Genomic DNA, 27,436 nt, shown 5'->3' on the forward strand with positions numbered 1-27,436 from the left:
GCTCCCCGCTGTTTGGCCGCACCATCACTGTCCACATTGACTGTCTTTTGTTGCGCTGAAATCAGAGGGACAGAGAAAACGAATGAGAGAGAAAGTTGTGGACCCAAAGGAACAATTAACTTCAATCCTCTCTGAAGAAGCTGATGAGCCCAGATGAAAAGCGTGAGGACCGAATAAAGGAAAAAACAACAGAGAGAGACAAAGATGATTTAAGCGGCCAAAGCGGCTTCAGACAGAACAGTTTATCCCATGAAGAACTTGGCTGCCTCTTCTGAGCACGGTCAAAATTCTGGGTATCAGGCTTTGGTCCTACACGAACTTTGATTTAACAGGTGCTTTAGGAATCAGGACTGTGTTTTCCGCCACTTCCTCATATTCACCTCACATGTGTAGAGTCAGGAAATTAATTTAACAAGGATAAGCTAGTTTTTCAACCCCCTCAGGCTGTGTATGAAAATGAAATCGCAGTGTCTAATATCTTCCCCCACAAATGCACATGGAGGGTTTTCATGTCTCTGTGGGTCAATTAAGCAAAATTGAGCTATACTGTAGGCATATGTGTGTGTGTGTGTGTGTGTGTGTGTGTGTGTGTGTGTATGTGCGTGTGTGTGTGTGTAACAGACAAGGGTTTGACTCCTGAACCTTCAGCAGAATGAAGTCAATCAATAGAATTCATTAAGGTGTAATTGCCTTGACTGTAAGCTGACCATTCAGCAGTTTATGTGTCAGTATGAGTGCAGACTGTCCACAACTGTGTATTTGTATCTTTGCATGTGTCAGTTAATGAGAATTATGTGTTTTAACGGTACCTATTGGTCCTTAAATTGCCAGCACACACGCTGGACTTCGTGACCCTCAGGGTCCTGCATAGTGCACAAGTAGTTTAACCTTCTTAGCGTTAATTTTGCTAATTGCGTTTGGTATCATTTTGCCATCGACCCTGATGGTAATGAGCATTAATGCAGACAGAAGAACCTTCTATGTTTCTCTTAACAGTCACCAAGCAGGTGACCCATCTATGACTCTGGCTGTGGTTCAGGCGCAGGTCAATGCGAGGCTAATCCAGTTATCATAGCTGCCTGTTACTCCTAAGTGCACAATCAACTTAGCTCCATTGTCAGTCAGAGGTCCAGTATTAGCATCTGTTAATCTTTGCTGCTTGTTGTCGTGCACATGACTCCAGAAAATGTACCAGGTCGAGGACATGTACAGTAATGTTCACAACTCTAGCCCGAGCAGAAATAATCAGCGTAAATGCACATGAGGTTGTGGCTATACAACATTACTGCGAGCTAGTGAAGATCTTAACAGATGTCTGCAGTCATTCAGAATACAAACATCTGTAGGGCAGCAAGTGAGGCGTCAACAGCAGCAGGCAAGAGCACCTTAAAAAATGTTTATATTATGCAGAGAAACATATGATGAACAAGTTCACATGGAAATAACACTGGGAATTATAAGGCTTGGGAAGTGAGATAATCGTATAAATAGATTTAAAATTTGGCCAGACTTGATTTGAATGTGGATTGGATTATCTAGTGCTGACTATCTAAAGCTTTTAGACTAAATTCAACTCTCTCAATTAGCAATTTTATCTTATTTAGGGTTCTGTTTATCCGGCACATGAGACATGTCTGTTGCAGCTCCTGCAGTATGCTTTGATACCCATTTTTAGCTCTGAAGTTTCAGGACAAATACATATTGTTTCAAAGTTTAGTCTTTTGGCTTTCACAGGTATATTCTCAACTTGTTCTTTGGACAAAATATCTCATTTCAAGCCTTAGTCTTTGTGTCAACCAGAAGAGCACATGTTATACATCTACAGCGACCATTAAAGATGTACTTGGCACTGACAAATCAGTGTAGAGACTTCACTTTAATCACAAAAATCAAGCTCATGGTGGGGGCTGGTGAAAAGACAGGGGATTACTGGCAGCCAAATTTGCTTATTTTGAGCAAAAGAATGCTCATATCTGAAATTTCTCTTAAATCAGAACAGGCATCCCTGCAGTACAGGAACAGAGAGACAGAGTGAGCTATGACAGCAGCTGTCATGTATGAGCCTGTTAGTGGTTTACCTATTTATCCTGTCCTGAGTTTCACCCTCGTTTAAGACAGTCACTATTTTCATGCTGTATACTGTGTATATTCTCGCTGGCAATGTGACTGCTTTGATACATAGGCGCTATAGGATTACAGAGCCACTCTGTTATATGTTCTGCTTTACTGTTTGAAGTGTGCAGACTCGGTATACAGTTGTGCACAAACACACACAAACGCACATGGACCCTCTGGTTTGGAGCTGCTGTGTCTCTCTGCAGTCAACAACTATCAGAGTAACCCAACGCCAGATGTAAGCTCAAAGCTCAGGGGGTGCTCCTGCTATCTTTTACTATTGTCACCTCCCTGGCGTGGAGATCGCTAACTGCCTGACCTCAGGCAGAGCGAGGGAAAGAGGGAGCGACATGGAGGAACTATAGATGTAGACAAGGGATTCAGGTGTGAAAAGCAGACAAAGATGAAAGGAAAACGAAATCACACTGCTGGTTTAATCTGTTGTGTGTGCTGATCTTAAAAGCAAAACTAAAAGTGAGATTAACCCCGCTGAACCTTGGAGTGTCACATCACACAGGGGTGTGATTCGCTGTAGTCAAGACTGCCACACTTTTTCTTTTTGTGCAAAGATAACAGGTGTTGCTTTCTCTTGTTTTGTCAGTGACACATTCATGCAGCGTTAGTTGTGACCTGTTACACACACACACACGCACACACACAGACACACACAAACTCGTCTCTAGGGGTCAAGAAAAGAGAGGCGCAGCTGGAAGTTTGGTTCACCTTTGACCCTAAAGACTCACATTGATTTGATCACACATACGCAGACGCACACATGCCACACACATGCGCACACACAGTCTGTAATGACCCTCTTCCCTGAAACTAACATTGTCACATGAGCATTGGCTCTTTGTATGACCATTTCTGGAGGGCAGAAAAGTCTGTCCCCAGTAAAGCCTAGCTTACTTATAATGATAAACACACTCTGCCTTATTAGTGTGAACCTCCCACATAGCCGCGTGTTGGTTTACAGATCGAGAAATAAAATGACACTGAAACATAAATGTTTATATGGTGAAAATCAGGCTTCAACTAGCCTAGAAGCTTGTGTGCATCTAAAAAGAAAGCCTGCTGCTCCACAGAGGGGGACTTGGTTTCAATCAGATTTACTTTATAAAGCTGTGATTTAGTTTGAATTGGAAACATGTCAGTGTAGAATCCTTTAACTCAAGTTTGGCTAGATTTATTGTATTCTTAGCCCCCAGGCAGAGAAAGTAATAGATAAATAATGTAATAAGTCTTTGAGTTAAAGGCTTCCATCTGGCAACGTACGACAGTGCCCTAACCAAGGCAGTGCCTTGGGCGTAAGATACAAGGAATCATTGTGGCAGTGACAAATCATCTTTGGAGTTTACCTCTGTGTTCGTATGAGGTCAGCCATTTTTATCTGCCATGTTTTGAGCTTTTGGTGGAGAGGGGGGGAGTGGTAGAGGGACGTTTGTGGCTTTTCAGTGAGTCCTGTTTATGTTCTCTGCTCAAACAAGTCTGCACCTCACAAGAAAAATGCCCAGCGGCCACAGTCAATTGATACATCCAAAAAGTCCCAGGTTGCTTTGATGTTTTACAAGCCAGTTACTTTTTCTTTTCTTTATTACTTTCTATTTTCTCTTTAAACGTGTAACCCCAAACCTTCAATAATAAATTTAGTTAGTTCTAACTAAGGGTGGTTATCTCCAGGTCTGGAAAGTGAAGCCAAACCTGCATTCTTTCTAATGGCAAACAGGGGACAACTCCACTGGTTGTCTATTAGAAATTGATCCTACTTCTCACTTGAAAACATTCCCTTATTGACTCTATGGTCTCAATCACTTCTTCAATACAGCGTCATATTTATTCTGTAAATTATGGACTCTCTTGGAGTAAAATATATGATAAACACCGGGTATGCTTTAGGGTGTGGCTAGCTTGTGATTGACAAGTTCCTACCACAGCGGTGTCCTCGGGATCACAGTCAGATCCACCCTTCACTCAACAGCTCCACCCTTTCATCCAAATATGTTTACTTTTGGTTCCAAAAAATGGCTTAAATTCCAAACTTGAGGCTCCAAAACAGTACTCCAAAAACCAATGGGTCACGTCATGGTGGCCACGTCCACTTCTTTTACACAGGCTATAGTTTTCATTTACAAATTGCATTCATTTGGACAGCAAAGGCAAACAATGTAATCATATCATCCCAATAGCATTTAATTTAGAATTTAATTTGTCACTTTTTTCCCAGCTCCAATCAGGACATCGAAATGGTGAGGGTAATTGTGGCTGTTAACTAAAATCATGCATTATTTGGCTGCAGTCTGGTGCTAATTAACTTACACCCATGTCCTTAATGTTGCAGCTCACTGTTGACATGGTGACGGACGAGGTCATAAACTGATAAAAGTGGACCTCCGGGATCACATCCAGGAAGCATGACTAAATGGGCGGAGGGCTACAGAGGCTTAGAGACACTATTTTGGTTTAGTGGAGCGAAGCCGTGCAATCAACAGGGATAAGCCTGGACCTTTGTGTAGCATGTTTAGAAGGTGGATTGTGTATCTCCATTTGCATATCAACTTCAACCTTGTTACTGAGAGGGCAGGAGGACTGAAAAACTTTGTCTAAGCATCTCAGACTGATATAGTGATGGTGGTAGTAAAACATTAGCTTTATAAGAAAAAGAACAACCACAGAAGTGAAGCACAAAGATAACATACATTACATTTGATTTATTATGGTTCAAAGCTTTAGGCTCTTCAAATAAAAAATGATACGATTTTGAAATCCTGCTGACGACAGATTCTCATTTATAAAATTTTTGATCCCTGGAGGAAGTTGACATTGACTTTCTCCGCTCCTTCAACAGCTGTCTTCGTGATAGATCGTTCAGATCACACCTATTGATCTCCCCTTTTCTGTGCTTTTTTGCTCTCACAGATGGACTAATCAATACCCACAATAAGAACTGCTCACTGTGTCTGCCCAGGAAACACACATACACACACACACATTGGGTGTTGTAACACATTTGCCAACTTGCAAAACCCACAAACTGAAAAATGGCTGACAGCTTAGATAGCCGGAGTCGTGTGCTTCAGTATGAACCGTCTTTATCCTCTCATCCTCTTCCGTTGACATGCTTTGAACATAAAACACAAATTGGAAACAAAAACCATCAACAAGATGCTCACCCTCAAATTCCAACTGCCCGCTCCCAATGATATACTCTTAGCAGAGGTCTGAGAGTCCCACACACTCGTCAAAGAGAAAATAAAATCCTGTGGTGTCCCAGTAGAGGAAAAAAAACAAAACAGATTCCACGCGCTCTCTGTCTCTTTGTCATGTTTTTATTGGATAAACCACCGAAATGCCCAACATTTATATATATATATACGCACACACATGTCTGCTCCCATTCTGGGAGAGATGCTGCAGCAAGAACACAGATGCATCCTCCTAAACACATACTGCTGGTTTAGCTAGTTAGAAGATTTAAAATTACCCAGAGCGGTGTCCCCGAGGCAACTGTGGGCCACTCACTCTCAATCATTCATCCTCTCATTCAGGAGCTCAGACAGTCTGAGGTCCAACTCCAGTCCATCTTTGTGCTCTCTCACTCCTTAATTACTGTTTTCTCTTCATCTCTGGAGCTAAATTACAACTGGAGGACAATAAGTGATAATCATCGCTCACTTTATATTACAGACCTCACTGTGTAAATCAAAGACGATGGCCTAGGGAAAGCCTTTCTGTCATGCGTTTTGTTGTCTTTGTTTTAGCAGCTTTTGCTTCACTTTTTCAGCATTTCAATATTTTCAGAGTACATGAAACAGAACAGTTGCTATGCTTGACAACAATAGAACAGCGTTGAGCCTCATTAAGCTCACAGATGTCTGTATTTGAATGCTGATCAAGGATCAGTTACAAGGGCACAATGTTGATTTCCCTGATTATGCCTTTTAAAAAAACAACTCTAATTCTCAGCTGATGTGTAAGGTAATTATGGGCCATATTGCCTCTATTGCGTGCAGACTTAAGACCATTTAATGACCACAACCGTGAATATACAGTCACACATTTCATTCGTCTCTGTGGGTGGTGAACATACACATTCACCCCTCAACTTTGACATATGACCCCAAGCTCCTCATTAGCTTCCCTGTTAGCAGATAGCGACAATAAAATCCATGGTATTTCACAGATATGCACCTCTGTTGCCTGCAGCTGCTGCACTAGCCAGAGTGAGTCCCGCTGAGGCCTTGGACACAGACAGACACAGGGTTTAAATGGCTATAAATATTTAACAGTAAGTAGAAAATAGATTTCTGTGCTGATTAGGCCGGCTGTCACTCTGGGCCCACAGGATTCACTTTGAAAAGAATCTTTAAAAAGGGGGAGCGGGAAGGCAGCGACACACACATACACCAGACAGGCACACGCAGAGCTGCACACACAGGTTAAGGGTTGCCACATTGCAGGGCTTTACACAAGATAGGATCGCTACCATCTAAATCCCCCACGTCTCTTATCACTCTTCAGAGTCCAGTAAGGTGATGTCATCCCTCATTGTGCTCCCTCTATCCCTCTGTCCATCCCTGTAACTAGCTTTTTATCTCCCTCAGCCCTGACTTTTAACCTCCATTCACAGTCGACTCCTTGTCCTTTCTTTCTCTACCTCTTTTTGCAAAATAGATGGCGCTTGACAGAGCCGGTGTAATTGCTGTTGGAGATTTATAGTTTTAAAGGGATTGCACCACTGATTATTTCCTATTCCAGTTACATATTGAAATCTAAACTGGTCTGAGTGTGTGAAGGGTAAAACGTAGCAGACTCATTCTATATACGACTAAAAAAACAAACCAGATATAGGGATGGGAAACTCCTAACATCAGACATAAATGTGAGATGATTCGACTTAGGCCTGAACAACAGCTCCTGTGTCCCTTAACATGAGATGCAGCTCAAAGATAAACTTCCTAACACACACCACATGTCTGCATGTGAAACTCCGTGGGCTAAAAGCTGTAACTCTATGGTATAGTTTACTGTTTAGCTTTGAGTGTGGAACATCCACAAATGTGTCCTGTTGTGCGTGCACAAGTACGCACATTTGTGGGAGACAGAAAGAGAAAGAGGCAGAGAGGCTTTTTAGTGGCCATCATCCCTTATTACGTTCATTAATAATATTAGCGTTCTTTTCTTCCAAATATAGAAGTCACAGTCTCTCCCGCTCTGTCTCTTTCACCTCCCTCCCCTTCTCTTCCCTTCAGTGGTTTGATGTTCCTAATCATTTCCAGCCGTGAACTCCACATGAAAGACAACAAGCACTTGCCGTAATAGGGTGCTGAAAGAGCGAGCGAGGGAGAGGACAGAAAAGAGGGGAGACGCTAGAAGAGAAAGCGGAGGTCAAGGGAGGAACGGAGGTTGAATGAGAAGCTAGATGAAGCCTCGGTCCTCCTCATTCCCATCTCAAGGTCTCATGTTATCATTAGCCCTGCCTTTTGTTCCTTTGCCAAACTATTTCCCCCCTCTCCGACCTTCCCTTCCCCTCGCTCCTTCCCTGCCATATATCTTAATTGTACCCATAGTGCCTCGACTCATTGGCAACAGAAAGGCAGAAATTGATTTGGAGACTTGAGAATGCCTAATATGAGGAATGCAGCTCACAGGAGAGCAAAAGGAATGCTTCAGTGGAAACTGAGCAACAAAGTTAAATGAATGTTTTAGCTCCATCTGACACTCAACACAGTTATTGCCTTTAAACGCAGACTCCCATTTCAGTTTGTTGTAAATAACTTCAAGCTTGTGTGCAATTATCCAACAATGATGCATTCACTTTGCCAGCTCCAGATCTGTCATGCTCTTTTATGGTCATTGCTGCTGCTTTAAAGGATAATTCATTTTTTTTTTTTACAGCTTGGAACTAATTTTCTTAGTTTCTGCCATTATTCATAATAAGACTGTGCTCATCAAGTTAATTTGTGAGATCTGGGATTGCAGTGACATCCCTAAAAAAGTCAAATTGGGGAAATAGAACATGAGCAGCCATGGTAAACAACCAATCAGGAACTCCCAGATTAGAAAATGAGGGCAAATGCCAAAAACGTTGTCTAAAATGCCCAAAATGATGGTTTAAATGAAAGAATATGTGAAGAAGACCTACAATCAGTGCAAGTTCAAGGCATGAGTACAGTGTCATTATAACTACATAACCAATAGACTAGGAAGACTCAAGTGGTAACATACCAGAGTTTTCCTAAAGTAATTCTGCATGTGGTGGGAATATTAGGCTTCTTCTTTGACCTCTTAGATGATGATTGTTTTATAAACATCCGAGGCTGGCTTCAGTCAGTGAAGAGTAGATTAGATTGGGACAACTCTGTGTGTTTTACAGGTTTTACTATGAAAGCCTATAGAATCTCTTTCTCTCCCTCCCTCTCTTTACTGAGAAGCTATAAAAGTCCAGAGCCGCAGCTGTGTCCGAAAAGCCGTGTGCAGACTCCCTCTGACACTAACTGATGTTTTACAGAGACAAACTGCAGAGAACAGCAGGATCTACCTGGACCAGCGCCCACATCTGGAGAAGCTGAGGATAGAAGATAGAGGAGAGGGAAGGAGAGAGGAGATGCAGAACAGCAAAAAGGATGAAGCCATGAGTATAATGAAGGACAGAAAGACAGAGGAGTGAACTAGGCATAAAAGAGGACATACACAATCCTGTATAAAAGTAGAAGCAGAACCTGGAACAAGTCAGCTGATGTCATACTTGTCAGTCACTGAGGTTTGATAAGATGTGGGCAGTCCAGTAAAGAAGGCTTTAGGGTAGATGTTGATTTACTGGGATCATAAACTACCTGTTAGAGCCCTGACACACCAAACTGATGGTCAGCCGATGGTCACTTTGGGCTGTTGGTGAGCGTCTGTTGCCCATTTGTGGCGTGTCCCACACTGCTGGAACTAGTTTGCTCTTTCAGCTTATTTTTGGCTGATTTAGCATGTTGAATTGGCACTGGAGATGGCGGAACCTGTCCGTGAATGAAATCACTGTGATTGGCAGTTAAGCTCAGCGCACCAGAAGAGAAACAGAAGTTGGGAAAGCAAACAAACGACTAAAGCCAAGAGAGCATGAGATCCAAACAAACATTATATTAGATAAGGTTATTTTTTTAGCCACTGAGCTCCTAAGCAGAAACAGTTCATTATTGTTTGTGTGATTGTTCACTAGTGCACGGTAAATATGATTTGTTCTTTCAACATCGGGTTGTGTTTTTAATGTGCTAACTGGCTAACTAGCATCTTGAATCCATCCTAGAAGTCTTCTGGCTTCCCTTTTTGAATACACTCTGCTGGTATGGGGAGTTATTTCCTCTCGTGCAGGTGCGGAACATACATGCTACTTGGCCATCAGCTGTAATCTTTGTACTGTATCTATGTGCAACTTTTCTCCAAGACACAGGAAACTCGCCACTAGCTCTTTGATGTCCATTTGGTGTGTATGGGCCTTTAATCTGCATCACATCCCAAAAAGGAGAACACTTCTTATTTGAAGTATTAAATATCACTAGCAGATGACTCTTTTATCCCTTCTCCACCTAATTAGCTGGGGCTCTTAATCCAGTTCCTTTCAGGATTCTTGTTGCTATTTAATGAACCAGCTCATTTCCACCAGTTTTGAGTGGAGCCATTGTAATCATAAATGTGTCATCAACAGAGGGTGTTGCACAAAAAACAATGGAAGTAAACAGTAGCAGCAAAATGACAGATTGCTCTGATTACTTGCGAGCTTTTGTTCTGTCATAGATGTTTCTTTTTATCGGAAAGAGAAGCATGGACCAAATATTAATGATTAAAAGATGTAGCAGCAGACCATTACATCCTCTCTTTCCAACCACTAGAAAATGACACGCCCACTGATGTCATCAGTTCACACTTAAGGTCAAGGAAAGCCTGCTATTTTTTGGTTCCAGTAGGGAACCAACTTCTTAAGTTACAAACCAATTTGTTGTTGGTTGAAATGCTCCACACAGTTCAAAATTAGGGAATCACTGGTGGAAAAAGCGAATTTGTGATGTGTGTGAGCACTGAGATGCAGATTTGAAGGGTTAGGTGTGTATCAGTGATCTAAGTGGAGAGTCACCCATCCATGTATCTGCAGAAGTGACAGTTGAAGCATGCGAAAGAGAAAGGCTAAGTGGAAAGGTAGAGACCCAAAGAAACAGAAAGAGAGAGCACTTGTGAGGAAGAGCGAGGCAAATGAATGATGAGGTCTGGATCTTTGCTAATGCTCCAGTGAGTGATCGCTCCGTTGCTGTCCCAGCCAGGGATGAATGGCTCTCTATGGACAAAAAGCTCCAGGCATGAGTCCTGGCTGAATTCAATACTCGGCACGCTCTTCCTGACTGTTTTTCACATAGTCCTTACCAGGCTGACGTGTGCTCTGAGAGCCTTAGGCTGTGCCTTTTAACAAATACATAGTAGTCGGTCAATGAACTACACGATAGGTAAATCAAAGCACTGTTTGAAAAGCTTAAGCTGAGAGCGTGCTGGATGAATTAATGTTTCACATATTACAAGTTCAGATGGTTGGCAGATGCTTGACCGAAGTATTTTTTAAGTTGGTCTGTATTTTGATGATTTTTCTACTGATAAATGCTTTGGAAAGCCAGTACGTATCCTCACAGTCAAAAAGGAAACTGCACAGCCGGTATGTCAGATGCATTAGAATTGATTATAAACTTCAAATGCCTTGTAGGTCAGTTATCATTAACGTACATGTTTGAGCCATGTTCCTGTCATAAGACACTTCAGCATTTTGTGATATCGGGTGGGATATCAGAACTCCCACAGAACCACATTGGCGGTTTTACACGTTTAAGCCCATTTACTACAAATTGTGTATACTTAGCATTACTGCAGACCATTTTCCAAAGTGAGGCACACTCAAGGCACCTTCCAGACAACCATTAATTTCGGTTCATGCCAATAATGTCTGAAAGTCAACTTGCAAAACCACCATTATATCCATTTAATATAATAATGGCTACAATAGGATGTGGGATGATTTTTTTTAAATCTGTAAATGCTGCATCATCCAATATAACAAAGTGAGTGATGGCACACTGAAGAGGTTCAGTGGCATGCTGTTGAGCATTACAAAAACATGGCGACCAAACTTTTGACCTTCTGTCTAGACCACCCTGCCGTCTACACCCACATCCAAAAATCTATGTAAATGTGGAAGATCCCACGCATATACTGAGACAAGCACAGTGCAAGCATATACTTAAGAGCAAGAGAGATTTAGATGTTGAAAGGTATGAGCTGCTGTCTGTGTATGTGTTGCTATGTAGTTGCATGTTTATCACTGCGGGAAACCTCCGGAGAGCACGATGAGAAATAGGTGTGCAGAGCCGAGGCTTGCTGGCTGGTCATGCATCAGAGAGCAAGCTCTGGCGTGGAGACGAATTCCTCCCTGGCAAACACCCTCGTCTGGCCCACCAGATCTCTTGATTTAAGACACGTCGACTGTGTGTGTTTACTAGATTACCTTACTGGCTTCAAAACTGTGCTGATTTTTTAGTCGAGATAAGTGCTGTAAATGCAGGATACTGCACCAAATTGAGAGAGGGGTTTTTGGTATCGAATCGGCATGTCAGTTTGATCCCACCCTCTGGCCTGTGCTGTGTAAACTGAACATTGGCGCTGTGCTGTCAGATGGATTGACAGGAGGGAAATGTACTGATGACAGAGTTGATCCTTACAAGCTCCTGTCTTCTCTGGAGGGTTGATGTGATTTTCTTCTGCTACACATTTCAAACTGTTGTGCCTTGACAATTCTGTCATGTATTCCAGTCTTGGAGGTATGTCTCTCTCTGTTTTGTCCCTCTGTATTTTTTTTTCTTGCTCTACTTTTGCATTGCAAGTTTGTAACCACAATACTACTGTACTATATGTACATTGTAGCAGAAAAAGCCAAATCATTACATCTTTTATTTTATAGCTCCCAAGGTTTCCATGAAAGTGTGCTTGGATTGGCGTTTTCTTAGTGCAACCTCATGTTTGTCTTGCATATTTTTTCTTTCCAGCATGAAGAATCCATACCATACTGCTTGGGTTTTTACATTTTAGAGTGTGTGGAGAATCAATGTCCTGCTCTCCTTCTTGTTCCCAGCCTCTGTGCGAGTCCTTTCCAGTCCAAGACTCCATTTACAAACTACTTCCAGGCATATTTATGTACACTGTGCCCAACCCTTGCATTTTCATATAAACCTAACAAACACAATCATGTCTTCTTTGCTGCTATATCCGCAGGAGAGCACCCTTTCCCTCGCCTTTGTTTTCAACAGCAGACTTTATTGGGGGGAAAAAATAGAGGTGACGATGAAGTCACCCTATGACCAGGTGGGCGGTCATGGGTGTTAAAGCCTCTTTAATTAGATTTAGTGAAAAGGATGGGGTCATCATTTTACAAATGTCTTTGTGTGTGTGTGAGCATGTCCATGTTCGTCTAGTTCTCATCAGCACAGGTGGCTAATCCATCATAGACAGTCAGAAAGATATGACGAACACCCAGACATGTGCATAGATCCCAAAAGATAGTGCTAGTCTCAACATTGTACTCTGTAGGAAGTCCCAGCAATGATCTAAAATCCCCAGCTGTAAACACTGACCAAAGGAAGAGGTGCAGTATGACCCCTCAAAAACCACAACTGTCTGGCCATGTTACAACTCCAAACCCTAAAGGGGTTAGTCCAATATTCCCATCTTTTAATTTCCTATAGGAGCAATAGGAGTCAAGGTGGTAGTGTTTCTGTCTCTCTGTCAATAGCCAGTAGATATAGTGTAATGGTGAAGACATGTGTTGGTGGGACGGAAGGAAGGTCATTGCCGGATGTCTGCTAAGGTGGTCCTGTGCTCTGTGAGGCTCAGGGGCCAGGGCAAATTCACATGTAGGGAATAAAACTTATGATGATATCATTAAACAACAAGCAAAGACAGAAGAGATGTGTCTTTTATGTATTCTTTTTTGAGAAATTCCAGTTGAAAACACTATGGCCACACCAGTGGATGTATAGAGAGCAAACCCACATTCACTTCACACTGTAGAAGGGTATCTATCCATCTATATAAATGGGGACAATTAGACATTAGGGACACTATTGAACACTCTTCTTTCTGTATCTATTACTTATTCAGTCTCTCTCGCAAACTCGGTGCTGTCTAGTTTTGAACGATGTCCAAGTGCTGCTTAGACAAGGATGGATAGTTTGTCGTGGCAAAGGGGCAAAAATGTGCCTGTCGACCCAGGTGTTTCATTTCCATCAGTGTCCATCAATAAATATCTGTGAATGCTGCAGTCATTTGAGTGAATACCAATTGTAACTTTTCCCATTAAATAAAAAAGCCAGTTGTTAGCAGGTGTAAGTGTTTTTTTGTGCAGCGGTAAAAAGGGTTTGGTCACAAAAACATGGGAAAATAGGGTCCAGGTTAAAACATGTCAGTTACCCTTTAATCAAGAGAATAAAGTCTAATTTTGCTAAGAATATTTTCAAGAGTATTATCATTATATGAGTCATAATTTCTGGAACATCACCTTTTTCTCAAAATAGTTTAGTTTAGATTTACCACTTAAAGGTTTAGTGTGTAAGATTTAGGGGGATTTATTGACAGAAATGGTGTGTAATATAATATTTATGTCTTTAGTGTATAATCACCTGAAAATAAGAATCATTATGTTTTTGATTACCCTAGCATGAGCCATTAACTTTATATCTACATGGGGAGCGGGTCCTCTTCAACAGTGATTGCTATGTTGCACTGCCGTGTTTCTACAGTAGCCCAGAATGGACAAACCAAATACTGGCTCTAGCTAGGGCCATTCCCGTTTTCGCATTGGCCACTGTAGTTCTCCCACGTGCTCAACAGTTTCAGCTAACCTATCTTACCAGATTAGGTTATAACATGACAACTTTATTCTTGAAATCTCTTTTATCTGTCTTTCTGGTTGTTTTGATCTTTGTATATTGCATTGTGTATTATCACATAAAGCATTTCATCATATATTATTTCAGCTGAACACAGGAGAATATCCTTCTTTTCTTTTCATCAGTATTCACACAAAAAGAAAACTGAAACTAAAAGTTTCAAGGAAGTCAAACACTTGAGGTATCTCACTGTTGCCTCATGAGAAAGACTGTACAACAGAGGGAGTGATGTCATCAGGCCTCCTGGATCTTGGCTCGCCTTCAAGGCTTCGAGATCTGAAGGAGAATGCTGCTTTTAACAAGCACCATAAATGCCACCAAACAATGTTATGGACCAGTGTAAAGCTTCAGTCAGAGGCAGGACCCTGGAGCACAGACGACATTTCCCTTCTGTGTTTTGCAAGGAAATCTTTGTTGTATTATGGGATTTTTTTGTGTTTTAATAGATTAAGTCGGAGCATACAATATATATATTTGTGCGTGCGTGTGTGTGTGTGTGTGTGTGTGTGTGATCTTGTGTTTGTGTCTGTGGCAGTAGTAGAAAGACAGTTTAAAGGTAGATGAGATAAAAAAAGTCAAAGGTTAGGTCAAGACCTGTGTCTGTTGTGTGTCTTTGTATGAACAGTTTGAAGTCCTTTCTAGGAACTAAATGGATTAATGTTAAGGTGTGTGCTTAAGTGGCTCTCCCAGTCTGTCAGTCTGCATCCTATTTAAATGCCAGTTTAAAACCAGTTTGACCTTCCAACATTCATTAAAGTGCCTCTGTTAACCTCTGAACCAAACTCACAACCCCTGTCAAAACTCTCCTCTCTTCTCTTTTCCTAAAGGTTACCTGTCAGCTCCCTCCCTCTGTATCCATGGTTACTGCACCACCTATCCCTTTGCCCGTTTTTCAAACACACCATGGGGCAGATCTGTCCTTTTTTTACATACAGTATATCTGTGATCTATAAAAGTGAATTGCTCTCACAGATGCTCAGTTTTTATAGTACTCTGGAAACCATAACAAGTAGTGTTATGGTGTGTGATATTATGACAAGTGCAGATGTATGGGCCTGTGAGGTGACTGTATTATGGGACATTATTGTGATAACAGAAAGACCCTCAGCTCATATATTATAATTATGACACATGTAGGTTTTCTTTCACGCAGATTTCAGGACCTGCTGTGCGTGTTGGTGGGATGCTTTTTGAAATCTTCATGTCTCACGGGCCGTTTGGCACCGGTGGACCGTCTGTGTCTTACCTCATGTCTCTTCTCCCTCAGGTGTCAGCCACAGATGAGGATCGTGGTTCCTTTGGTGCTGTATCCTACGTCCTGGGTTCTGGCTCTGGAAGCGCAGCACCGACCCACTTTACCATAAACAAGGAGACTGGCCAGATTTGCACCAGCACAGCTCTCGACCGGGATGAGGGATTGGACAAGTTTGACTTGACCGTCACTGCAACAGATGGAGTAAGAACACTTTTATCCTAAAGTATATGGGAATAGCACATAGTAACGGTAGTTGTTATCTCTGTAACTCTGTCATCTTGTCAGACAAATCAATCCTAAAAGTGATAGTTTGACATTTTGGGAAATACACTTTGTTATTCTGTCTCTTGCTAAGCGTGAGATAGGAGGATCATTACAGCACCACTCTTATGTATGTACAATAAATATGAAGCTACTGCAGACTAGTGTAGTTTAGCACAAAAACTGGAAGAAGAGGAAAACACCTAGCCTAGAGAGGTAACACAACGCCCTGTTAGACCATAATCTGCCATTTTTATCTTCACCAGACATGAGCGTGGAGAAGATCATGTGTTTGGTTGTGTGAGAATGTGTGTATCTGTGTATCTATCTGTCTGTCCACAGCCAATCTTGCATACTACTGGACCAATCAGCCTAATATTTTGCGCACATTTATGACTATATGCTCAAATACCTCTCGTGGTTGCAGTGTATCAAAATTGTTTTAAAAAATCTGTTTTATTGATTGTTTTATTCCATCATTGACTGCTGACTCCTCACTCCTCTTAGCCTGCAGGTAAAGGCCGGAGGTCACCAACAAAATCCCGTAGCAAAAGGATAGAGCAACAGGCATTTCCGAATATTGTCTTTTGTAAAAGCAAGAAGCCTTACTGTCTGTTGCAGGCTACATTTTGGCCTGTGTCATGGCTCAAAATCGGACTAATTCCATGCCCGATATGTTATGATGCCAGTTAGGCACAATACAAGATGAAAAAAAACCCTGCTTTTATTATCTTTACTGTTACCTTGACTGTAGGGGAGCCAAGGAGGGATAATTCCAGTGGGCACAGCTGCATCACATGCTCTGTCCAGAGTGGCCAAGATCAGCTCTGGCAGATGCGCCACAGCCGGAACATAGCCAACTGGTGAAGATCTGCACTCTAATGAGAGCACTTTTTAGTTGTACTTCCTATACAGATTAAACAAGCATGGTGGACTTTGTTACTCTCCTGATTCCAGTCTTTGAGCTAAGCTAAATGAACTGGCTGCTGGTAGCTTTGTGTTTTCTGTACAGACAAGAGAATGGCATTGATCTTATCCAGCACGCGACAAGAAAGCAAATAAGCCTATTTCCCCCAAAAATGTTCCTTTAACCTTTGCATCTTTTGTACAATCTAATTAATTCATTCATTCATTTCACATTAAGTACAATCTAATTAATCGTAACTGAAATACACTTCATAAGGAGAGCAAAACATCAACTACGACTGTAGTCAAAGCTCTAAGTTCTTTGTGTAGCTCCGTGACCAAACACATTGCCCGCTGAGAGTGCGATGCTCCGCCTGATCAAAGCTTCAAGCAGGAGGCAAATTAAAGATGTGTACAGCTGCACACAAATAAATCTGATCAAAGAGATATTCGGGACATGTTTGAAGAAGACAGTGTCCTGTCTCTTACTGTGTGTCTTCAAAAGAGTCAAGGGGAACCGCAACAGCATGGCAAAGCAATCAGAGCAAACATAGAGGGGTGTAGGGAGGAAGAAAGGTAAAGAAGTAGGAAAACAGATCCATTTAAACAGTCAATTTAAATAGCCTTTTTACTATAGCATGCCATTTAAGCTAAATACAATGCCTTACTTGACCACATTAACACACTCTTTGCTCTAGCCTCTTCCCAGTAGACCCATGCACATTTAAAGTATCAATCACATTGGATGCACTTAAATAGGCATTGAAATTCCATTTAAGGCACAATAAAGCATTCTCTTGTGTATACTTGGCTCATGTTAAGACATACACCACATGACCTTCGTTTTAAGTGTATTATCATACTTATTGTACATACTATTATTCTCTATGTTTACCACTTTACAGGTAAAGATTGAATTCAGGTCTGTAATTTACAACGTAACCCCCACAATGCATCTTCTCTCCCACCCCCTGGCACATTCCCAGCTCTCTTCAGCTGGTGTCTGTTTCCTCCGTCTCGACTATCCTTGTTTTTAATGGTCTCATAAAACTAAGCCAGATACGGTGTAATGAGTGCAAACTCTTCTCCTCACTGACAAATGCATACAACGGTTGATTGGCTCCATATTTCAGAGATCGTCAACAGAGAACTCATCTTTCTGTGTTCTTTTAGAGCTGCTTCGTCTTTATTGTGCAACATAAATCTATTGTCAAAGTTTCATAACATGAAAGTCTGCGTCTGTCGCTTTTTACCAAAGGATAGAAAACAAATTGAATGTTGTCTTTGGGGATATATAGTGCAGGAAGGGAGGGTGCAGTTAAACTAAAATAGCTATTCTTATGATTTAGCCTCTCTTTGTCTCAATAGTTAAGGTGCCTAATATCATTACAGCATTGGTGCTTGCAAATGTGACCTTGTGTAGTGTGCTAACATTATATTTTAATGCAAAATTTAAACTATATATATATTTTTTTCAGGGTGGCCTGAGCTCTACAGCACGCGTGCAGGTCACGGTGATAGACATCAATGACAACCGGCCCACCTTCTATCCAGTCCTCTACACAGTCAGTCTCAGTACCCATAGTGCCCCAGGAACCTCTGTCGTCAAGGTAACGGCGAATGACCCTGATGCTGGGGAGAACGGCAGGGTGACCTACCGCACCGTACCTGCAGGAGGCTCTGGTTTCTTCACCCTCAACAAAGACACGGGTATGTGTGTGGCACGTTGCTGTGGCATGTGATACAACTGTGTGTATGTGTTTATACTAACAAACAACAGATGAGCTATTGTGAAACATGTCTGCTTTGGAGTGTTTAAAAGCCGAAAGGATATTGAGTAATTCATCTCATCTGCTCATGTCTTCTGCTCTACAGGTGTGATATCTCTATCACGCTCGCTCCATGGTAAAGCCAACACTGTAATCTCCATGGTGATATCAGCCGAGGACGGTGGTGGTCTGACGGCACCGGTCAATGCCAGGGTAAACGTGAGTGTGGTGGGAGGCTCAGTGGCGTCTCCCGTGTTCGACCAGGCCCAGTATTTCTTCACTGTATCTGAGGACGTCCTCAGGGGGACGGCGGTGGGAGTGGTCCGAGCTGCTACCAAGACAGGTGAGTGCGGCTGTACTCTGAAGTCCTCTCTTTTTCTTTCTTATACTATGTATGGATGTTTAATCTGCCTTTTGTTATATTAAACTTTGCTATGGGGAACATGCTTTAGGTGCCTTACTGTATCTGGTTTCATCTTTCTGACAAGCACCAGGACAAAAATGCACTAATGGGCTGGAGAGTGTATGACGTCTTACCTCTCACCCAGGCAGTTGTACAAATACGCAAGCAACAAGAGCACACACTCCATTAAGATATCACATCCATCACACAGCGTGGGCTTCACTGGGGATTATTTTCACTGCGGCCAGACTTTTATTTTTCTCTCAGTGTTATTGATGGAGAAATGAATTTGGATGGGGCTGTAATTCCGAGTGGGAGTCAAAATGAAGTGTTCTCAGTGGTGCGGTGGACAGAGTAACACTTATCTCTGTCTGTGTAACTGCACGAGGCTTTCAGTGATTCTATCCACTCACCCACTCTGAGTGAATTCAGCCCATCATTAACACTTAGATGAGATATTAGCTGAAATAAAAACAGCACACCCTTTCTGCTGAAAGCGGATATGGATCTGTCATGTGAATTTTTCATGTGTCGGGTATTTATTTATTTAGCTAAGGACAGGTGGATATATATATATATATATATATATATATATATATATTTATATATATATGCTGTTTCTCTGTGTCCTCCCTGCAGGTATTTCTAAGGATATCTTCTACTCCATCTCCTCCGGTGACCCTGATGGTTACTTCACAGTGGACAGTGCCTCTGGAACCATTCGCACTGCCCTTCCTCTGGACCACGAGACCTGCTCCAGTCTTGACCTGGAGATCCAGGCACGCTCTGGCTCTCCTCCAGCGTATGGAACCAGCCGGGTACGAATAACAATTTCAGACGTCAATGACAACGCCCCCACATTCCTCCCCTCCTCGTCAGAGTCCCTGCTTTTACCTGAGATCACCAAAATGGGGACAGTTATCTACAGCATCCAGGCCACCGACAAAGATTCTGGTCATAATGGTCAGCTCAGCTTTGACCTGGTCTCTGCTGGGGCGGCAGGCAGCAGTGGCCAGAGGACATTTGGTGTTGACCGGGGCAGTGGGGAGGTACGTCTGATTGGGAGTCTGTCATACGAAAGTGTCCCACGCTATGACCTTCAGGTGGTTGCTAAGGATGGTGGAGCACCTCAGCTTAGCTCCACCTTCACCCTTGTGGTCCACATCCAAGCGCAAGATGCACAAGGCCCCAACTTTGACACCCTGACATACCGAGTGGAGCTACGGGAAAACACACCGCTCAACACACGTTTCCTCCAGGTTCGAGCACTCAACAGAGAGGCTTCTGGGAATGGTGGAAGCTCTTCCTCATCCTCCTCCTCTATTTCCTACCGCCTTAGGCCTGATGGTGATGCTGCCGGCTTTGGCATCATGCCAGATAGTGGTTGGCTGTTTGTTCGCAGCTCTCTGGACCGAGAGGTCAAAGACATGTACCTGTTGACCGTGCTTGCCACTTCAGGCCCTGGAGGGGTGGGGAGGACAGGCAGTGCCACAGTCAGGGTGACGGTAACGGACGAGAATGACAATTCGCCAAGACTGAGCCAGGAGAGGGTGTTCCTGGCTGTCAGGGAGAACCTGTTGGCGGGGACCGGCTTTGGAAGGGTGTCGGCAACAGACAGAGACGCAGGACTAAATGCTCGGCTCACCTACAGGCTGCTGCACACCGACAGGCACTTTCAGATCAACTCACAAACAGGTGAAGATAAATGCCATAACTTTACCTTTATGTGAATTTAAGAACCCTAATAGTAACACTTGAAGCAGTTTGCTGTAATTGTGTTACACTGGCTGAAATGTAGTTACTCCATAAGTGGCACTAATGCCAGCTTGATTTCCCTTGAGGAATTAATGCTATGCTGTGTGTCAATTCAATTAACATGGTAATTATTGCCTAACTATTGCAAGTAATGCACACTGAGGCCCTCTCTCCTTTTCTTTTTCTTTAGGTGAGATCAGCACCCGTGTCGCCCTGGATAGAGAGCAGCAGTCAAGCTACCAGGTTGTTGTGGTCGTACAGGATGGGGGAACGCCTCCTCGCAGCGCCACCGGCACCGCTCACATCACTGTGCTGGATGAAAACGACCACGCCCCCAGTTTCACTCATGCCAGGCCGGACAGGGAGCTGCTCCATCAGGTGAGAATGAAGGGAGATGAGACAGGGCAGAGATAGGTATAAACATAATGGAAGTCTAACAACCCTTCTTCATTGTAGGTGATGGAGGGACTTCCATCTGGGACAGTCATAGGCACAGTGATGGCTAAAGACCCAGACGAGGGAGAGAATGGAACTATATACTACTCTTTATCAGGTGAGTGTCAATTCAGTTGTCAGTTACATTTCAACCAGCTTGTTCAAGTATGTAAATTTAGTGTTTCATCATCATTGCATACCTGAGCTGATATCCATATTTGTTGCATCCTCTGAAGGCGCCAGAGCAGAGCGTTTCACCCTCAACCCAACCAGTGGCGAGCTGAGAACCGCTTCTCCTCTTAGATGGGCCGAGCGTGCCGAGTACGCCTTCACTGTGACTGCTGCTGACCACGGCACACCAGGCCTCAGCTCCACCTGCAAGCTACGGATACAGGTAAACACAATCTGTACATTTTAATGTCCTCATCCATCATCCAGCTGCATGCACAAATGCCTACACATTTTCTGTGTCTTAAAAACATTTGTAAGCCATTGCACAATTAGACACAAAGGCCAGTCTAGTGGCCAAACCTAAAACTGTCACATCTACATATTACCTCAGTCCTTTTGCATTCCTTGCTGCGAGTAATTTCCTCAAACTGTGCACAAAGTGAACAGTATAACTGTCAGAGGAATTGGGAAAGGAGATAAATATGAGAAGGAGAGAAGCTGAACCTGTGCCTGTACAAACAAAAGCATCTATCCAATCAAGTGTGTGCGTTTCCTGCTCTAGAGGTTAGTGGGGTAACCAAAACCCAAGGTGAGAAACCCTGAGCTGCAGGAGGGAGCTGGTCTGGACTGAGTTATTGTCCTGAACTTTCTGTAAGAGGGTCAGTCCTGCATATCAACATACAATATCAGGAATTCAACAGCAAGAGAAAAAAAACCCAGCCTGCCACAGAGGCATTTAGCCAGAAAAGGGTGGTGGTTTGCTTTGACTGTGGAGCTTTGAGCTCAGTGATTTTATGTGATGTGATTTCAGAAAGGAAAAGGATGCTAATTACAGTGGGAATGCTTGCCTTAGATTTTGCTTGCGCCCCGCTTGTGCGACACTGAGATTAGACAGAGGGGAAACAGGCACCTAGGAATCAAATGCTCCCATATGAGATTTGATGAGAGCCAGCTGCATCAAATCACACAGAGAGAAAGGGAATACACCACTGTACGGTAGCAGGCCCTGATACATACACGCATGCAAGCACACTCCCTGTAAGGAGACATTCAAACACTCCCATGAGGTAACATTTCCAGATAATGATTTTGAGATAACATTTCACATAGCTGTGGGTAAAGTCAGATACAGGGATATTGTTGTACACCACAAGTACCACAGTACACACTCTAGGCCAACCAAGGAAAAGTACAAATAGTACAGCACAGTTGCTGGCACCGTGTGGCAAAGCATCACATTCAAGATAACTGAAACACTGGGATGTGCTTGCACATGACTTGCAGCACTTGTAGTCCTACGTTTCAACACTCATGGCTTAAACAGACCACAAATCCCAACTGAATGCACTGAATCGTTGCTAAATGCCACTTGGATTTTATAGTAAAATCACCACCCCACTGCATCACGGCAATGGAAAAAAGAGGACAAAAATAGGACATGGTTCACTTTTTGGGGACTGCCCATTCTTCCCACGGCCCAAAATTCTGAAGCCTCGCCAGTCCAAAAATGTCCCATTAGACCGAAAGCCTATTTCTCCAACAGCCCGTTATCCCAAAAACAAAAGTTCATTTGTCCAAAGTCCCATTTCTCAGAAACGACACACTTTGCAGTTACACAACCCAATTGCAAGAAAAAAAGGTTGCATTGTACGTTTCCGAAAACCACGGACACATTACTTTTGTACATTATTTTGTCGCAGATATGTTGAAACTTTATGTTTCTCAACAACGCTGTGGGGAAACGTGGTTGGATTTTTTGTTGTGGTTAGGAAATGATCATGCTTTGGTTTAAAACACCCATGTTCAGTAGCACAAAAGCGCTGGAAAACCTGGGATGGGTCGGTTAAAAAACGCCTGGGTTCGATGGCTTGGAAATGCCGAGACATGTTGGCAGAAACACCCAGGATTGGTGGCTTAAATGCTGTTGGGAAACTGAAACTAATTGGAGAGAACATGTATTTTTAGAGACATGGAACTTTGGAACAATGGACACTTGGTTTTGGGATAAGGGGCTGTCAGAGAAGTGGGCTTTTGGTCCAGTGAGACATTTTTTGGGCTAATGAGGATTCAGTAGTTTGGGCTGTTGGAACAATGGCATGACATCCTGTTTTCTAGCTTTAAAAATTGGAGTCAGAAAAATGGACCCTTCCTATGACACGTGGTTTGTAGTGCATTTTAGCTTCAGCAGCCTGTACACAGGGTTCAGTCTTTTTAGGTAGCATGTGAGGCTGTATTATGCACATTATCCACATCTCTTCCCTCCTCCTGTAAGTTTATCCTTGCTGCTCACGTTCCATAAAGACACTCGAAAGATGCAATTCATTGCAACAGATCTTGGTAGTGAAAGGTATGCCGTGTGTATGGATTTTTCAATGATGAAACCAGAGCTTGTTAAAATCTGCTTATGCTTGCTGTCTTTAGAGCTCTTTGATGTGTCCCAGAACAATATCGAACCCTGAAGCTGTTGCTCAGAGTGGCGAAAGCCCCCTTGGCACGCTCTTGTTTCCCATCTGACCAGACTGCAGCATATTAAAGCTGCACTTAATGCTCCGCATTATTTGAACTGGAATATTTACAGTTTTCCCTCACATTACACCCTTAATTATTTTGTCACAGGTCACACACTCTGACTCTCATCTTGAAGCCAGAAAGCCGCAGTGTCAAGATATTTACTGGAAGGATTGTGCATAATGTCTTCATGCACAATGAGAATGCCTGTGAGGGTTATTATAGTAATAGCAACAAAACAGAAACAGATTACAGCCCAAGGCTATGTTTAGGGATGGGCTGGGGTGAGAGCCATATAGCTTCATTGTCTGCAGAATACCCACGGAAATCAGATCCAGTAACATACACAGCATTCACCTTGACACTTTCATCCTATACTTGGTTGAAACAATACTATATATTGAAATGTTTTCCCCATTTTTATTCCACTCTCTTTGGGGATAAGTAAGTGGATGATTAAAGAAAAGAATTTCAAAGTGATTACTTGCATGACATGATCTAAATCACCATGATTAGGTGCAGAAATCCTGAGATTTGAATAAGCCTGTTTGACCCTAGTTTCCTTTCCGTCAGGTTCTCAGCTCTTCCAGGTCCAACTCAAAGCCCAACATGCTCTCCATGACCCTGAACACAGTCGAAGGAGCTGCTCCGGGCTCCATCATCGGCTCCGTCCGCCCGCATGACCAGCATGAATCTAACATACTTGAAGGCCAGGTGACCTACCTGGTGGTGGGAGGGACAGACCGAGATGGGACTTTCATGGTGGACCGCTTAAAGGGCGATGTGTACCTGGTGCGTGAGCTGGACTATGAGAAGGGGTCGAGGTACACGCTGCACATCGAGGTGTCGGACTTCTCCCAGGCATTTCCCAGCAGCCACCTGGTGCAGCTTCACATCAATGTGCAGGACAGCAATGACCATGCTCCCCAGTTCACAGAAGACCCTGTTACCATTGTGGTCCCAGAGAACATAGAGCCGGGGGCCTCCATATATACCTTCCAGGCTCTGGATCAGGTGGGAAACTGAAATCATTCTCTGCTTAACAAACTTAATCAATGATGGTTACCTGTGATATAGTTGTATCCAAACACTATAAATTAAACTAAAAATTGGTTATTTTCATTATTAATTAATCTGTTAATTATTTTTCAGATAAATCAATTAATTATTTACTCAAAAAAATGTCAGAAAACAGAGAAAGAAGTCAAAGTGATGTCTTCACACAATGTCTCTTATTCCTATTTCATAGGATGGCAGTGGACCCAACAGTGAGGTGCGTTACTCCATAGATCACTGCTGGCCCGACACGCCTGACTTCCTCATCCTCGACCCCTCCAGCGGAGTCCTCACACTGGGGCAGAAGTTGGACCGTGAATCAACACCATCCCTCTACCTTGTGGTGCGGGCCACGGACCAGGCAGTGGATCATTCTCAGAGGCGCTGGGGTTCGGTCACTGCTCGGGTGTTTGTGACAGACGAAAATGACAACGCTCCGGTCTTCAGCTCTCCGTCTGCAGTCAGCGTCATGGAGGATCAGCCTGTGGGGTGAGCAGCCTTTGATGGCTTTCATTCATTAGGCTACAAACCAACAGTTAAAAAATAATCAAGTGCATTTACTTTTATGGCTCCAAGTTTGTCATGTTTGTTCTAATCTGACATCTTATTTGTAACTTTATTGACAGGTTTGTGATTCTGTACGTGATGGCTCGGGATGAAGATGAAGGAGAAAATGGCCGGGTGTCGTACAGGATCCAGGCAGGCAACAGCGCCGGCCGCTTCAGTCTGAACCCCAACACTGGTAAGAGTATTTATAGGGTTAGACACAACATCTAAAAATATCGTAACGTTCCAATAATATTATAGGGTCTGTGGAGACTGGGGATTTCCCATAAATACCCAATTTACACTCCATCAAAAGATGATTGGGGTAAAATTCACCACATCATTTCATGCATTTACAGTCTGGATTTGAATGATTTAACACAGCGGGAGTAGTGCTGTATGTAGCCTTTTCTGGGAGGGTTTTTATGATTGATAGATAATCAGCATCCCACCCATAGAAGCCCCCTAGATGAACAAAACTTTCCACAAAATCGTAATTACCCACTGAAGTGCTGCGTCTACGGGGACTCAACTGCTAAAACACTCATAACCCTCATAACCCTCTTTACTAGATGGCCTTTCAGTGCCTTTGAGCAATATTTCACTTGAATAATGCCTCAGTGTTCTTTTCTTGATGGATTTCTTCATGGGAACCGAGCTTAATTTGGGCTAGGGATGAGGACGCCCTTTGATATCTTATATATGTGTATGTGTAATCTCTTCATCACCGGAGTTGGTTGGTGTGGGCGTGCTCAGCTCTGGCTGAGTTGGGATTAAGAACCGTAAAACAGACACTTAATGCAGCTTCCAGATGGAAGAAAGTCTTTACTTCATTACTGTCAAGTGTCTGGTGCTTTAGCACGGCTTGATTTCACTTCTGGTTTGTTTCTCAGACTGTGTGGTGTTAAGCTTATGGTTAATAATAGCTGTAATAGCAGATTAGGATTGTTTTGCAAAGACATTTACCAAACTACCAGCCTGATGTGAGGGTATAATTTGCTTGATTATTGCTTATAAATTACATGCCTGCTCTGCCAGTATGGACTTTCTGTTATTTCCCATTACAGCTGCTTTACTGGTTGTTTTATTAACCGCTAATGTCTTTTATATGTCCGTTCATTTCTTCACAAGTAGCTTCAAAATTAGATCAAGGATTTTATTCATGCTGTTTGATAACATAGATATTAGGGCTGGGCAATATTATCTGTATCATGATATGAGACCAGATATTGTCTTCGATTTTGGATATAATAATATCCTAAGTGTGGTCTTTTCCTGATTTTGTGGGCTGCATTACAGTGAAGTGATATATTTTTTGAACTTACCAGACTGTTCTAGCTGTTCTAATATTTACTATACCCATTAAGACACATTACTGGTAATTATTAATCAAAAACCATGTAATAATCAACAGTAGTCAATTTTATGATATTGTTGCAATATCAGTATTGACATATTTGGACAAAAATGTGATATTTAATTTTATTACCAACCCTACAGAATATATATTTTCTTTTTCTGTCATTGAAGCTGTGACAGACTTACAGTAGAGTCATTAAGTCAGGGATCGTCAGCGTTTTTCAGGCAATGGACCCCTCAGCACAAAGAGAGACGAAGCAGGGACCCCCAACTACAGATATTGTATAAAAATGAGTTGCGCTTGAAATATTCTCTGAAAATTTTTGGGTCTTCTCTTCTTTGTGTTTGCCTGTTTGTTTGTTTATTAAAATCCCCATTAGTTTTGCATTGCAGCAGCTATTCTTCCTGGGGTTTACACCATTACATAGTGACAATACAAAACATACATTCACACCTGACAATAACCAGCCTGTAGCTGCTAAGTCAACAGCAATTGTAGCAATGGCTAGGTTCATTAGCCTCAACCTCTGGACTTTCGCCAGTGGTTTTTGAGGTGTACAGTATTTCAAAGTCTCTTGCTTGAAAAGAAAAAATGATCCATTGTGGCTCACAAGAATGTCAGTACAAATTACTGGTAGAAATACTACAGGTAGTTGATCAAGATGTTTCAATAGTAACTGGCTCAGCCATAGAGATAGGGTAAGGAGCTCGGACATCCGGAGGGGTCAGTTGAGGTGGTTTGGGCATCTTATCATGATGCCTCCCGTTAGAGGTGTATCAGGCACGTCCCACTGGTAGGAGGCCCTGGGGCAGACCCAGAACACGCTGGAGGGACTACATATCTCATCTGGCCTGGGATCACTTTGGAGTACCCCAGGAGGAGCTGGAAAGTGTTGCTGGGGAGAGGGATGTCTGTGGTGCTTTGCTTGGCCTG

The 27,436-nt window shown here is 42.8% G+C and overlaps 1 protein-coding gene across 1 annotated transcript in view; it reads left to right on the forward strand.

Annotated features, from left to right (window-relative positions):
* The window catches only part of dchs1b (dachsous cadherin-related 1b), a 94,740-nt gene that overhangs the window by 54,915 nt on the left and 12,389 nt on the right, over positions 1 to 27,436 (forward strand). The window contains exons 5-14 of the mRNA XM_033642261.2: positions 15,346 to 15,534; positions 17,979 to 18,210; positions 18,376 to 18,612; positions 19,312 to 20,367; positions 20,618 to 20,805; positions 20,884 to 20,980; positions 21,099 to 21,256; positions 24,115 to 24,555; positions 24,791 to 25,086; positions 25,224 to 25,339. Of these exons, the coding sequence (XP_033498152.2) occupies positions 15,346 to 15,534; positions 17,979 to 18,210; positions 18,376 to 18,612; positions 19,312 to 20,367; positions 20,618 to 20,805; positions 20,884 to 20,980; positions 21,099 to 21,256; positions 24,115 to 24,555; positions 24,791 to 25,086; positions 25,224 to 25,339 (3,010 nt within the window). The remainder of the gene's footprint in view (positions 1 to 15,345; positions 15,535 to 17,978; positions 18,211 to 18,375; positions 18,613 to 19,311; positions 20,368 to 20,617; positions 20,806 to 20,883; positions 20,981 to 21,098; positions 21,257 to 24,114; positions 24,556 to 24,790; positions 25,087 to 25,223; positions 25,340 to 27,436) is intronic.

This window comes from Epinephelus lanceolatus, chromosome 11 (assembly GCF_041903045.1).
Source record: "Epinephelus lanceolatus isolate andai-2023 chromosome 11, ASM4190304v1, whole genome shotgun sequence".
Taxonomy (NCBI): domain Eukaryota; kingdom Metazoa; phylum Chordata; class Actinopteri; order Perciformes; family Serranidae; genus Epinephelus; species Epinephelus lanceolatus.